The 13,717-nt window shown below is 40.6% G+C and overlaps 1 protein-coding gene across 1 annotated transcript in view; it reads left to right on the top strand.

Annotated features, from left to right (window-relative positions):
* Window positions 1–315: 315 nt before the first annotated feature.
* The window catches only part of LOC139288612 (membrane-associated guanylate kinase, WW and PDZ domain-containing protein 1-like), an 89,003-nt gene continuing 75,601 nt past the window's right edge, over window positions 316–13,717 (top strand). The window contains exon 1 of the mRNA XM_070909941.1: window positions 316–613. Coding sequence (XP_070766042.1) covers window positions 316–613 — 298 coding nt within the window. The remainder of the gene's footprint in view (window positions 614–13,717) is intronic.

The raw sequence follows: 13,717 nt of genomic DNA on the forward strand, positions 1-13,717 counted from the left end.
ATGAGGAGAAGAGTCTTTGAATGTAAAGCGGGACAACCAGAGAGCCGGATTAGACCCCACAGCCAGGAATCAGAGTGTGTGTTGTTGTCAAAGATGCGGAAACAACAACAATCCGGATTTTGAGCCATCGGGATATTTACATGCGCTGGGAGCAGCATGCCGTGGCTCAGGAGAAGGGTGAAAATGTCCCAACCTGGAGTGACACCCAAACACCCTGAAGTTTGCTGCCTGTTGGGACCGTCTCTGTGCTATGCATCGGCTGATTTTTGCACCATTTCGCGGAACTAACGGTGTTTGGTTTGGTCCCGAGTCACCATGTCAAAAGTCATTCAGAAGAAGAATCACTGGATCAACAAAGTGAACGACTGCGCGGTTCTCCGGGAGGCGTGCGGGGAGCTGAACGTGGAGCTGCGCGGCGGGGCTGAGAATGGAGAGTTCCCATACATCGGGCAAGTTAGGGAGGATGCTGTGGTCTACCAGGACGGCAAACTCTGCGAGGGGGAGCTGCTCCTGGAGGTCGAGGGGCTGCCCGTGTCTGGATTACCCCTCTATGACATTTTAACTGTGATTAAGTGCTGCCAAGGTCCCGTCAGGTTGAAAACTGTGCGTCAAGGTAAGAGACATCTGAAATGTAGAAAGTGTGTGACAAAAAAAGTGTGTGTGTGGGGGGGGTGATGAACACGCACAAAAGAGTGGTACCTCAGTGGAAGTTTTATAATTGTGCACACAGCTTTAGAAGCTCATATATGAAAATGGTGGTGCGTGTGAAGCAGGGCGGAGGAGTGGTGCTGCATGCTGCTGCTCATCTTCTCTCCACAGCAGCCTGGAGTTTTCAGAGGCTTTGACATGAAGCTGCCCTGACAGTCCTCCTGCCCTCATTTGTCTAAAGCCACTATGGGAAGGGGGGGATTAGGCCACTTATAGTGACTGCAGCTCCAGAGCTTCATCTGTAGGCTACTCCAATACTCACAGCACTGTCTACTGCCAGTTTACTTCTTTGACACGTCAATGGAGCACATTTCTAAAAACTTTTGTTACCTTACTTTCTCTGCCTAAGACTCAAAGGCCCGCTGTCACCTTATGTGGCTTGCTGGCAGTAGGCAAGTATCCATCTGCAGTTTAAAATTTCACAAATCCATGAATCTTTTGGTCCATGAAATGTCACAACTCAGCAGAGCCCCAGTTGAGTTGAGATGTCTAGTTTACTTTTAGATTATATGACAAAGAGAAGCAGCAAATCGTATTATTTGAGAAGCTGGAACCTGAGAATGTGTAGCAGTATTTCACTTTTTTCTTAAAATCAAAATAGTTTCAGGTTAATCAACTAATTGTTCCAGCTCTGCTCCTCTCTGTAAAGTACCGTTGTTCGTGTTGACCGAGGGATGCTTTGTTTGTGGGAGCAGGGGGCACCACTCATGGGCAGCTGGGGTTATTTCTGGAAGTGTTCCCTGCGTGTTAGATGAGCTTGACCCATTGCCCACGGTCTGCTGCATCTGCATCTGTCTGAGAGATAGACAGCTAGAGGGAGAGGGATGCAGCCACTGATTCAAACTTTGGCTTTTTCTCCCCCCTCAGAGTCTCCAGTGGATTGTGCATATGACTTTTTGTTGTTCTTCATCCGGGCCGAATCTGGATGTTCTGTGATGCCTGATTGAATAAATCCTTTTTTATATTTTATGTCAGAAGTATTTGTATATTTCACCTCAGATGTCTTATTCCACAAATGCACACACTCACGTTCACTCCCTCGCTCACACACACACACACACACACACACACACACACACACACTCTCACAATATTTGACAAAGCTTGCGGCACCTCCTCTCCAGGGAAATCATTAACTGTGTTATATAACATCGGTTTAGTTTCAGTGTAGCATCATTGCCTTTCTATTGTACTGTATGTCCATTAGTGGCTGCGCTGTGAACACTTGACCTCTGGAGCTGAAGTCTCGACCCTCTGGGACGAGAGCTCAGCACTAACGCTGCTTGTGTTTGCAGAACAGGCGTTTGTTTGACATATGATCAGACTGGGCCTGCACCATGGGACAGTTTTAATATCCATAAACAGTTTTCTAATTATTCTGAACTCCTATGGAAACACTTTGCACTTGTAAACACGGCTGCAACACTCTGACTGTTGGCATAAAGGATATCCTGAGCCGTCTCCGTGCCTTTGTCATTAGTTTCTTGCATAAGTCAGCTGATTCTCCTCGTCTGTAATTAAAGGAGGGGGATATTCTTCGACTGTCTGGGTAGCTCACAAGACCTCCATTGTGCCACACGGTCTGTGGGGCTCCCATGCAGAACCGAACAGGGCTGTCCCAGACCAGATGACGGGCTTTCCGGGGACAGCTCGGATCCTTGCCCTTTCCTATCTCAAAGAGCTGTGGGTCGCATTACAGGAGGCCACATCACCTCAGTGCTGTGGGTGGAAACTGTATCGGTGTGTGCAGACAGGCAGGTCATTGCCGCGGTATACTACAACCCTGCAGGTGTGTCGCTCCCACTGAGGAATGCAGAGAGAAAACCACCTGAATGAAGTCTGAGCATTCCTGTGGAGAAGGTGGAATATTATACTCCAGTGGTTTTAAGTCTGGGTTTTTTTTATTAAGCTGTAAATAACACTTCAAATTGGGAAGGAATGTGAGAGAGCTTGTTATTTACACAACAAATGCATAATGATACACGAGAGTCAGTGTTAATTTTGGCACCTGATTTTGACTAAAATTAATATTAGTTTTAGTCGATTTTAGTGTCATTTTTGTCGTGCTTTTTTGAATTTCTTTTAAGCATTATGAGGCCGCAGCTGTCGCCATCTTTGTTGTGTACAGTTACCATGGTTACATGTGTTGTTTTCATCTACCCCCACCCCCCACCCGAGGACACGTTCCTCACAGTTAAAAAAGAACTCAGGCTTATTCAAACCAAAATACAGACTCACAAAGCACACATTTAGTTGCAAACACACTCATTGACTGTGCAACATATTCTTCTTCCTCCCCACCAATGGGTTGTGGTCACTTCAAATGTAATGAAATGAATCATACTTTCTTTACAGAGGACCAGGCGAATGATGGATAGATTTATGGTGTGGCATAATTTTGAGGTTAAAGTGCAAAGAGGGAGTACTTGCAGACACGTTAAGACTTTGACCCGCCAGTGTTGCTCCTATCTGTTATCATCAGTTGAATTCAGCTCAGAGGTGAAAGGTTTTGTCGTCAAAGTCGTGTCTCCTTTAATGAGCAGCTGATAACAGTGGTGTGCCTGTAAAGGTGTGAAGGTTGTGCATCAGGTCATATAACTTTATTAGCTTATATACAGTGTATGCATTTGAGACTGAAATATGAGTTAATACAAAATCAAGAAACAGGTGTGAACAACAACACTGTGTTTCAGTTACTCTGTTTTACAACGTGGACGTGGATGTTGCCATTTGAGAATTTAAGGGAACCACAAACCCCTCCAGCACCTAAAAGGTCTGGGGGTTTATGGTGCTCTGATCACGGGTGGGTTTGGCCGAGTGTCTGTCTGATCTCAGGGACAAATGGCCCTCGGCCGCCTTAGATCTTGCCTTCACTTCAACCCCGCCAGAGGGAATCAGGGCAGCCAGCTGGATGCCAGGCATTCCTGAGAAGTGGGGCCAGGAGTCCGCTGGTACGCCCCGATGAAACATCTAGACTTTTATACAACAAACTCCCCATTTTGTGACTGCTTCACCTCTCAGGTCACCTTTTGCTTTCTCCCATCACCCCGCTCACTCCTTGGTGACAGGGTGGTATAGTGATTAGGGAGACCATCTGTTTAACCACTCAAACCTTCAGGATAGTAAGCATCTCTCCTGCTCAAGTGTCAAAACTCGGAGTGCATACAAACTCTAGGGTCACTAATAGCTGACCCTACACTGTGGCAGCAAAGCAAAAAGCAAATCAATGCAGTATCACAAAACTGTTATCCTGTAGACAAGGAAAGGTGGTTAAAAACGTACATTAGTCTGTTCTTTAAAGTCAAACTGAAACTTTGATTCAACTCACTTTTTGTGTAATGAAAAATAAACCATCCACTATCGTTATACAAATAATTCTCCAGTCTGGTGCCATTAAAGTGTTGCAGAAGAAGAGCACACGATGGCAAACATTGTAGAAAACATGGTGGAAACATGGCTTCCGTGATAGTTTCATGTATTAGTTTGAGGAACGTTGCAGTCTCCTCGTCGCTCCACACAGCTCTGATATTTTCGTCTGCTGCTATTTTTCATCTCCTCAGTGGAGTTTGAGTGACGTCTACAAGCTTCATGTACGTCATGATTTATTCATTCAAGTCCGCTTCCATTGCACTTTTTTGCATTTTGTTTTTATCAACTCAGCCTCAGTGTAGAAACTTGTGATATTTTGACTTTTTTTTTCAAATTTCCAGCATTTCATGGAGTACCATATGGAGTGCTCAAACACAGATGGGACTAAGCGACGGCTAACAGCATCAGTCCACAGCTGGTTAACGGCCTCCCTTTGTGGCTGTTATTACAAACCGATCAAGTTAAATACCTACATTGTCAGTCGGAACCAGAAATTTAAAAAGTTAAAACACCAAGATATAGGCAATATAAGTATATATATATATATATATATATATGTATATATAGTGATTTCTTTGCAAAACTGAATTTTAATTTCAGTGCGTCTTTCATTTCTGGCTCTGTGTTTTTATGCATCTTAAAACCGACTCCGTTATGTAAAGATTGCACTAAGTTGTGTCACTGAAATTGTGTCTCTGGTCTTTGTACGTGGTTAAGAAGGCTTACACACATCCAGAGGATGTCAGGGCTTTGTAGACACAGATCTCTTCTGTGATGTGCTCGTCCCAGAATGCAAGTCCCTTCTATTTTCTTAAGTATGAAGATTTGTCAGTCTTGATTAAGTGCAACCGACTGCATATGTACATCCCTGAAAGGCTTGTCAATGTCTTGTGACATGAATGCTGCAGTTATCTCTCCTCCTTCTCTCTGCATCCTCTGCTTTTTACTTTTCCTTCCACATCCTCCGTCTCTTTATAAGCTCTGCAGCAGTGAGGCATCTCAGATGTTTTGCATGTTCTTATGTATTTTCACATGTTCAGCCACAAACAGGAACACAGACTGAGAGTTTGACATTGTAAGAAACTCTGGTGGGGTGTCTTTAACGGAACAGTTGAAACAGCCTTGTTTGCATGTGTTGCATTTGTATTTTAAGGTTTATACATTGGAATTTCACTTTGGTCTTGATGGAGTGGCTCGCTAACATTGCTAACAATGAAGGCACAAGCAGCTTGTGTCATTTAAGCTTGAACAGGCGGCTGTGTAATTCAGAGACGTTGCCTCAGGTGTTGTAACAATGAGGTTGGAATGAAACGCGGACCAGTACTCCAGCAGGCAGAGAGGCATTCATTGTTATGATTTCCATTCAGTTAAGTGTAGCCATGTAACAGCGGCTTGTTATAGTATCGAAAACTGTCAAATACCAAAAACTGACATTTGTAGTCTTGTTTACTTACTCTCGGATCAGATAGTTCCCGATTTAAATCAGAACTTTGCTAATTTTAGACTCTGTTTTATCCCTGCAGATGTCTCATGGCTGCTTGTGTTTAGACATTAGAGAGGGTTGGCTTCCTTTTGTCACGTGAAAAACTGGATTTTGTGGAAAAATGTGCTCATGTTTCTCAAAGTAAGGTGTCAAATAGTATCATTTTGGTGTTGGTGTTTGATATTGTGTCGGCACTAGGGCTGCATAACTAACTACAACCCACTGTTATGTGTTACATCACAAATAAATCTTCACACATGTAAAACAAAAACTTTAATAATTAATTTTGTCAGTGTATGTGTGTGTGTGAGTTTGTCTGGAAGCTGGAAGACATGCATTATTTCAGTGGTGCAGAAAACAGGTGTTACCCCACAGGGAGCCAGGAAGTCTCGTCTGACCCAAGACACACACACACACACACACACACACACACACACATACACACACAGTCGTGTTTCCATCACTTCACATCACATTGACTTACATTCATGGAGACTTACCCTAACCTTCACCCTAGTCTTCACCCTAAAAATGTAATGGTTTACGTTATGGGGACTTGCGTTATGTTCCCAAAAGGGAGGCGAGTCCCCACAATGTGACTGTCTGTGACACAGAGTAATACAAGGCCACACACACACACACACATGTCATTTTATTAAGGGAATAATTCAGTTGTGTTTCAGGTAGCGCAATAGTGTGTATTTCTCATCAGTATGAAAAGAAGAAGTTGTGTTTGTAATGACCTCAGCTTCAGAGGAATGCTCCAGCTGATAAAGGAGAGTAAATCCACGCCTGTACAGGAGGTTCATGGAGAGATACATTAGTCCTCCACAGTTACATTATCACTAACAAGAATGGAGAGCCCTCAGGGTTTCTAAAAAAAAAAAAAAAAGTATGTTTGTCTCTCATACATACATATACATTGTTATTGTATATATTTTTACCTCATTTCACTTAAATACTGTAAATGTGTATATTTTGTATTTTCATTTCATTTTTCATTTCACCTCATTTCACTTAAATACTGTAAATGTGTATATTTTGTATTTTGTATTTCTTATTTTTATATTTTGTACAAACTTTTAGTTCTAAATTATGCTACTTTCTACTCTTGAATGGGAGCACCGGTACTGTACAATTTCCCCCCGGGGATCAATAAAGTATTTCTGATTCTGATTCTGATTCTGATTCTGTGGAGTTCACATGCATCAAGTTTCACCTCTAAACGGAGACATGTTTACCACGAGGCTCAGCGAAAGCAGCAAACAGGCAGCATGTTAGTAAGCGCAGAGACACTTGTCACTGTCTCTTATTTGAAATGACAAAAACATGACTTGTCTCAACACTTTCCCTTTTGTTTCTGCTCGGGTCTGGAAAGTAGAATCATCTCAGCTAAATAAATGTGATGTCCTCTCTTTATCTTCTGTGTTGTGGCCCAAACTGAAATGAAATGGCATGTTGTTGTTGAGATTGAAGTGAAATTCAACTGTATTCATATCATAAATGTCTACACACATGGTTATAGCTGTTTACAGTTTCACTTCAAACCGTGTTGCATTAACTGGGCAATTAATAAAGTTATTAATAAGCAAAGTATTAGTAATGGAAGCCTGTAATAAACTGTCTGAACATAGACTGTTATTATCATCTACACATATTATAATTGTGAAATAAAAATGGAAAACAAATGGAAATAGTTGTCATGAAGCTGGCACATTTTTTGTCAATTTTCCATTATGTGTTCACATGAAATTCATAACAGACAACGCAATTTGTACTTTCAACTCAGATTGTCATGGGAGTTGCCTGAGTTTACTACCAGCATTTATGAACTTCCTGGTTGTAAACTTGGAAATTTAAGGACTTTAACAAGGACCTCCTGAATGCACCATCAGTTCTGCTCTGTGTGAGCAGAGGAGGTGTAGCCTCAGTCTTGCAGCTTTCAGGTCATTTCTTATCAAACCTTCTGCCACTCTCATTAACAGACTTTAATTTTGTTAGATCATTTATTAATTGAGTGGCAGTTTATCTGGAGCAGATGTAAGACCAGTTGGTCACATATTGGGTTATAACCTTTGAAACAAGCTCAGGCTATTTAGTCTGAAGTTCCTCTTTTTGTCAGTTGTCACTGTGCCATCTTTCTCTGGAGCTCGTTATATTTTTATGGGTATTCACCACAAACATGGCAGGTGTTGAATGAAAAAGCTTCATGGCTTCATCACAAATCTTTTACCAGTCTTCGTCATTACTAGACAGTGTGTATCAGTCTGTCCATGTTTTAACAGGGGAATCACAAGTAATTCTGATCTTTGTCATCAATTTAAACTCCACAGAAAACATCTGGCAAATAAATGATCATTTTATTGTTTTTTTTTTGATAGTTTTAACATTTACATTGCTGGCAATGAATAACATGGACAACTAAGACAAACAACCTTTTGTGACTACAGTAATGTGTATGCGTGTGCTATATGGAAGTACTGCATGTAGTGTGTTATATACTCTAGTTTACCCACATAGTAATTATACCATATATTATAACATAATCCCATGTGTTCATTTTCCATCGAACTGATTGTTTAACGTGTGAAAAAGTGATGTTTTGATGCGCATGCTGAATCATACAGTAGAGAACATACAGTACAAATGTTTGAATTTCATAATGATTGACTGAATCATGGACAATAAGGGTGGGTGGAGACCTGCTCAGGCAGCCTCGTCACTGTTTGGCTTTTTATTGTTTTGTTGTGCATGAATAGCTGCGACTGATAGACGCTGATTTAAGTAGGGCTGCGACTACCGATTATTTTCATTATCGATTAATCGTTTGGTCTATATTAATCGTTAAGTCTATAAAATTGTGAAAAATGCTCTTCACAATTTTCCAGAGCCCAAACACTCTTCGTTTACATATACATCATAAACGACAAAGAAAAGCAGCAAATCCTCGCATTTAAGAGGCTGAAACCAGCAAACGTTTTACATTTTTGCTTGAAAAGTGACTGAAATTATTTATTGATGATCAAAATAGCAACTAATTTTCTTTCGATGGAATAATTGATTCATCGAGTAATTGTTGCAGCTCTAAATAGAAGTAGAAAGACTTTAAACAGCTCTCAGGTGACACAACAAACTTAAGTAGTAGAGTATCATAAATTACCCCATTGGGGTGAACAAAATCCAGCAATCAGTAATTAATAAAACCCATATATGTTAATGAATCAAATACACACTTCTTGTGTGTTGTCTCTTCTCAGCTCCATTGTTTTGTCAAGAATGTGGCAGGTGTTGGACCAATTAACGAGAAAGAGACAGAAAGATAGAGATAGATAAGCGTGTGGAAGAACATTTTCTGTTTTGTATTCGGTATGAATCTGTGTCTCTGTGAGCTGTTTGAAGTCTCACCTTTTAAGACATATGTGATACTGTAGCTGAGGTGTTTCTGTGTCACCTCCTACAGGTGAGGCTGTTGTCACTGTTTTGAGGACAGTTCTTCAATGCAAAAGCTTCAGTGTTGTTTAGATTCTCTTTTCCTTTCTGTGCCACCCAGCCTGCAGGAGTATGATGGTTTGAATCAGGTGATCCAGAAAGAAAAGCATACTGAGATACAGCTTGAAGACCTTGTCATTGGATTGTCTCTCTCGGCCTGTCTTACTCTCTCTGCCGCACTAACATGCACGTGCAGCGACCTTCACACTCACACATACGTTCACTGCAAGAGAGTCTCGTATAGTGGAGATAAATTGACGTATAAGCTGTGCTTCTCCTACATTCACACATCTGGAAGGGATTACGCACCATTACAGGCTCCATTTTATACACATGAATCATAGTTCTACTTTTAGTCAGTTTCTTTGGGTTTGTTGTGGTTTTTAGGCTCAGTAATTACACCTTCCTTAAGTTGCAAATAGCATATAGTGTGAGAAACGTTCTAATTTTCCCCAAAGGTCCTCTGTCATCAAGCTGAATTTCACAAACTGAAGCAGGACTTTAGAACTGAAAATACTGTATATGTATGAAAGAGCAGTCTTTGCTTATCTGACTGTTTGTAAAGTAAAACGCTGCTACACGTGTATCATTATTTTTGTTATATAAACCTTGGTGTGTTGTTCAGCCGAGGTGAAAGGTTTGTAGATGATCCTTAGAGGATTTCTCTTGCTGCTGATCTCTCTACCCCCCCCCCTCCCCTCCTCCTAGTCCGTCAATCTCCAGAGATTCAGGTTGCTTTTAAGCTCTTGAGAGGCTGACCCTGCTTGGTTTACCACTGTATAATATCGTCTGATATCCTGACACTAATGTTTACACTGCTGTTTAATCTGAGAGCACGCCTCTGACTGTATGTACTGGTAAAAGATGTCAAGATGTTATCCTACGACTCAACTTCAGACGGTCAGTTATCGTTCTTAAATAACTGTTACAGAAAAGATGGAATTAGTTGATGAGTAACTCCAGTTTCAGCTTTACCCTTGTTGTACTTTCACTGCAGCGATGACTGCACCAGTAGGTTGTGAAGGCTTTCTTTTGGCAGGACACTTCTTGTTAATATTTAATGAGGTACAGCGTTGGTGATCTAATGTTGTAAGAGTTTAACTTGCACTTGGACAGTCCCTCCTCTGTTTTAGTGGTTGTTCTAGCACAGGTAGTTCTCCTGATGGGTCACAGCTCACTTTATTGAAACAACAAAACAGTGAGGAGGTGGACGATGAAGAAATGTTCATGTGGAATACATTTCCTGGAATATCCTCAAAGAGCTCAGCTATCATATCTACTTCAGTAAACATAGTCCAGACTTTTCTTTGGTTTAGAAAGCATGCAGCCTTCAGTCATCACATTTGAGAGGCAGGAAACTGAGAATGTTTGGCCTTTTTTCACCATTTTTGGTTGAAGAAATGAAACGATTTCAGCTCTACTGTGGTGACATAACATCTTCTATTCTAAAGTGCAGATAGATGATTAATCGATTAGTCAATCGACAGAAAAGTATTTGGCAATGTTTTGATAAATAATATATACATTTAAGTAGTTTATCATCAACATTATCTGGTTTTCTTTGTCGTATGTGATAGTTAACTGAATATTTTAGTTTTTTGGACAAACAAGCAGTTTGAAGACGTCATCTTGGGCTTGTGGAAATTGAGATGGGAATATTTCACAATTCTTTGACATTTTGTAGACTAAACAATTAATCGAGAAATAAAATCATCATATTAATCGATGCTAAAAATAAATATTTGTTGCAGCCCAGAGCTCTATTGCAAAAAAAAGTGTTTGTGCAGTATTTAAATCATTGTTTTTTTGGTATTTTTGTGGAAAATACTTTTTGTATTTAGTCAGATAAATACAGTTTATGTTTTATACAGAGAGATTTAGTCATAGCATGTTGAGTCAATGGCATTAATATATGGCAGTAGCTTTTGTTACATAGATAAAGACATTCAGTGCAGTGTAGCTTTGTTTATTTATTCCGGACTGGACTTTCTTATGTTTATCCCAAACAAACCACCGTTGTTTCCTCTGAAAGTTTTAAAATGCGCCACTTCCTGGGCAGCAGAGGAAGTTTCTTGGCAAAGTGGGACGCCCTCGTGTGCACCACAGCAAATCGCGGTCAACGCCTTCATTAAATGGCAAATATGTTGGATTACGGTTACATGACGAGAGAAACACAGACATGTATTTGTACAAAACAGCTGGGGATGGTTACTGTAATGCAGAAATGTGTCAGGTGAAGCTGTTTCAAATACAGATGTAATCTCATGCATGGAGACCTCTAGTGGTAGAATCATGTATTTTGATGATGATGGATCCAAAGGACTGAGGAGGGCCTGTGACTTGTGTCGGTTTAAGGTATTTAAATAATGCAATTAAAGTTGTTTAGTCATTTATAAAAGACATGTTGAAAATGAGAATGTATGAGAAATTAATGATAATAGTTCACTATTACTATGGACAGTGTTAAAAGGCAATATACTCTTTCATGAGTTACTCTCAGAGATGCTTTTATTTTGAAGTTGCAAGGAAGTAACCCCCCAGTCCCTCGTAGCTAGGTTTAGTGATATGTGAACGTGACATGTTGGATGTAAAATTTTGTTTACTTTATTCTCTGTAAAACTGGAGCTGATTGGTGAGCACATTTGAACGACAGTTGTTTCGGTCATTATTTGAAGCTTCCGCCACACAACGGGGTTGTCATTAGCTGACCGAATAGAGCATTTTTGAGTATAAAATTATAATGTTCAATCACGGCTTTTAGTCATATCGTTATATCGACATCTGTCTTCAGTTGTGTTGCGGTTTACAGAGATGTAAACTCGTCAGAAAGGTTCCACTTCTCCATGTTACACCTAAAACCAACCACAAACACACGAGCTAGAGTCAGTAAGCAGAGCCGGCTTTGATGTTCGAGGTTTAGAGGAACCCGACTAGTTTTCCCATGATCTGGTTCCCAGAGTTTTCCCTGGAAAAGGTGAAAAAGTGAAACCACACCAGAGGACTGACAACTTCAAACAGGTGGAGAAGAGCCTCCTGGGTTCAAACGCCTCTATGAGCTCTGTGCATCTGTGCGTATGAGAGAGTGTGTGTCCACATTATCTCCTCCATTCCCAATCATATATCTGCGTCTTGTGGCAGGTGGAAGGACGTCTTATCTAAATCAAAGCAGCTTTGCAGGAACTGGCTTCCTCCATCTGATATTCTCATTACGGTCGAGAAGCTTGACGTCTGTTCCGGTTGTGGTGGTTTGAGTTAGTCACAGTGGCAGAGAGGCCGCAACAATGAGGTGATTAGTGTTTTGAGGGAAGTCTCTCTGTATAGAGTGTATATCCCTGCAGCTTCTCGAAATAAAAACACAATTAAACAAAAACTAATGAAAAAAAAGATTGTAGTTACTGTTGTAGTATAATTGATAAAGCTTTAATGAATAATAATAAAAAAACGACGCCACCTCAGAGTCCATGTGTTTAGCAGCTTCACACAGTGTGATTGATGTGTTGCATGTAAACAGCTGCGTGTGCATCTGGAACTCATCTGCATAATACCCATAAGACATTTCTCTGTTGACAGGCACAACAGGCTGATGAGTCCCCTAACCTGCCACTTTAGTTATTTTCTCAAAGTTAATATTTTTCTGTTATAAAACTATGTGACTACACACTGTTTTAAATCACCACACTGTCAAATTGCTCCACCAAAAAATGTTGAAATATACCAGGTGTGTCCTTGATATACTTTGGTTCAATTTTAAACTTTATGGAAATTATTGCAGAACTACACTGTCCCACAGAGCAGAATTTCAGAGTGAGCCATATAATGCAAAAACCCATAACAGCTTTTTTTTATTACAGTCGATTGTCCAGATTTGACTGATTTCATTTCATTTTAAACCAGCCATTAAAAAGATAATTCAATAAGCCAGCTTTGTGACAGACCCCAGATTTGTTTCGGCAACCTGAAAACATCTTTATCTTTCAAAGAATATATTAATTTGTTCAAGTATTTATATAACTATTAGGTCAAAGACTAAGACTCTGCAGCCCTACTAGTGGATCTGTCAGGCTGTAGCTACTTATGCACAGCTAAATGTTAACGTCAGCATGTTAACATGCTCACAATGAAAACGTTAACATGCTGGTGTTTAGGAAGTAATGTTTCCCATGGGCACCACCTTGGTTTGGTATGCTAACATTTACTTATCAGCTATAACCACAAAGTACAGCTAAGAATGATGGGAATGGCACTTGAAGGTGTTTGGTCAAAAACTGCACCAAATTTCATGGCTATCCATCCAATGGTTGTTGACACATTTTGCTAAAAGCCACAAATGTGAACCACATGGTCACGCTAGAGGAAAGGTCAGGGGATCACCAGAGTCATTATGCTTCATCCCCTGGGGACCACGGATATCTGAACTAAATTTCATGGCAATCCATCCTGTCATAGTTGTTAAGACATTTCAGTCTGGACTAAGGCGGCAGACCGACCGACCGACCGACCGACCAACATTTCCATCCCCAGAGCCAAAAAAAGATTAACTGTGACAGTGTTATTGTCAGATTAATGTCTGGAAGTAAAAGCGACGTTGTAAAATTGCTTGTTTGGTCTGACCAACAGTCCAAAACCCAAAGATATTCAATATACTTATCGGTTAATTGGCTAATCATT

The sequence above is a fragment of the Enoplosus armatus genome, chromosome 8 (assembly GCF_043641665.1).
Source record: "Enoplosus armatus isolate fEnoArm2 chromosome 8, fEnoArm2.hap1, whole genome shotgun sequence".
In the NCBI taxonomy this organism is placed as follows: domain Eukaryota; kingdom Metazoa; phylum Chordata; class Actinopteri; order Centrarchiformes; family Enoplosidae; genus Enoplosus; species Enoplosus armatus.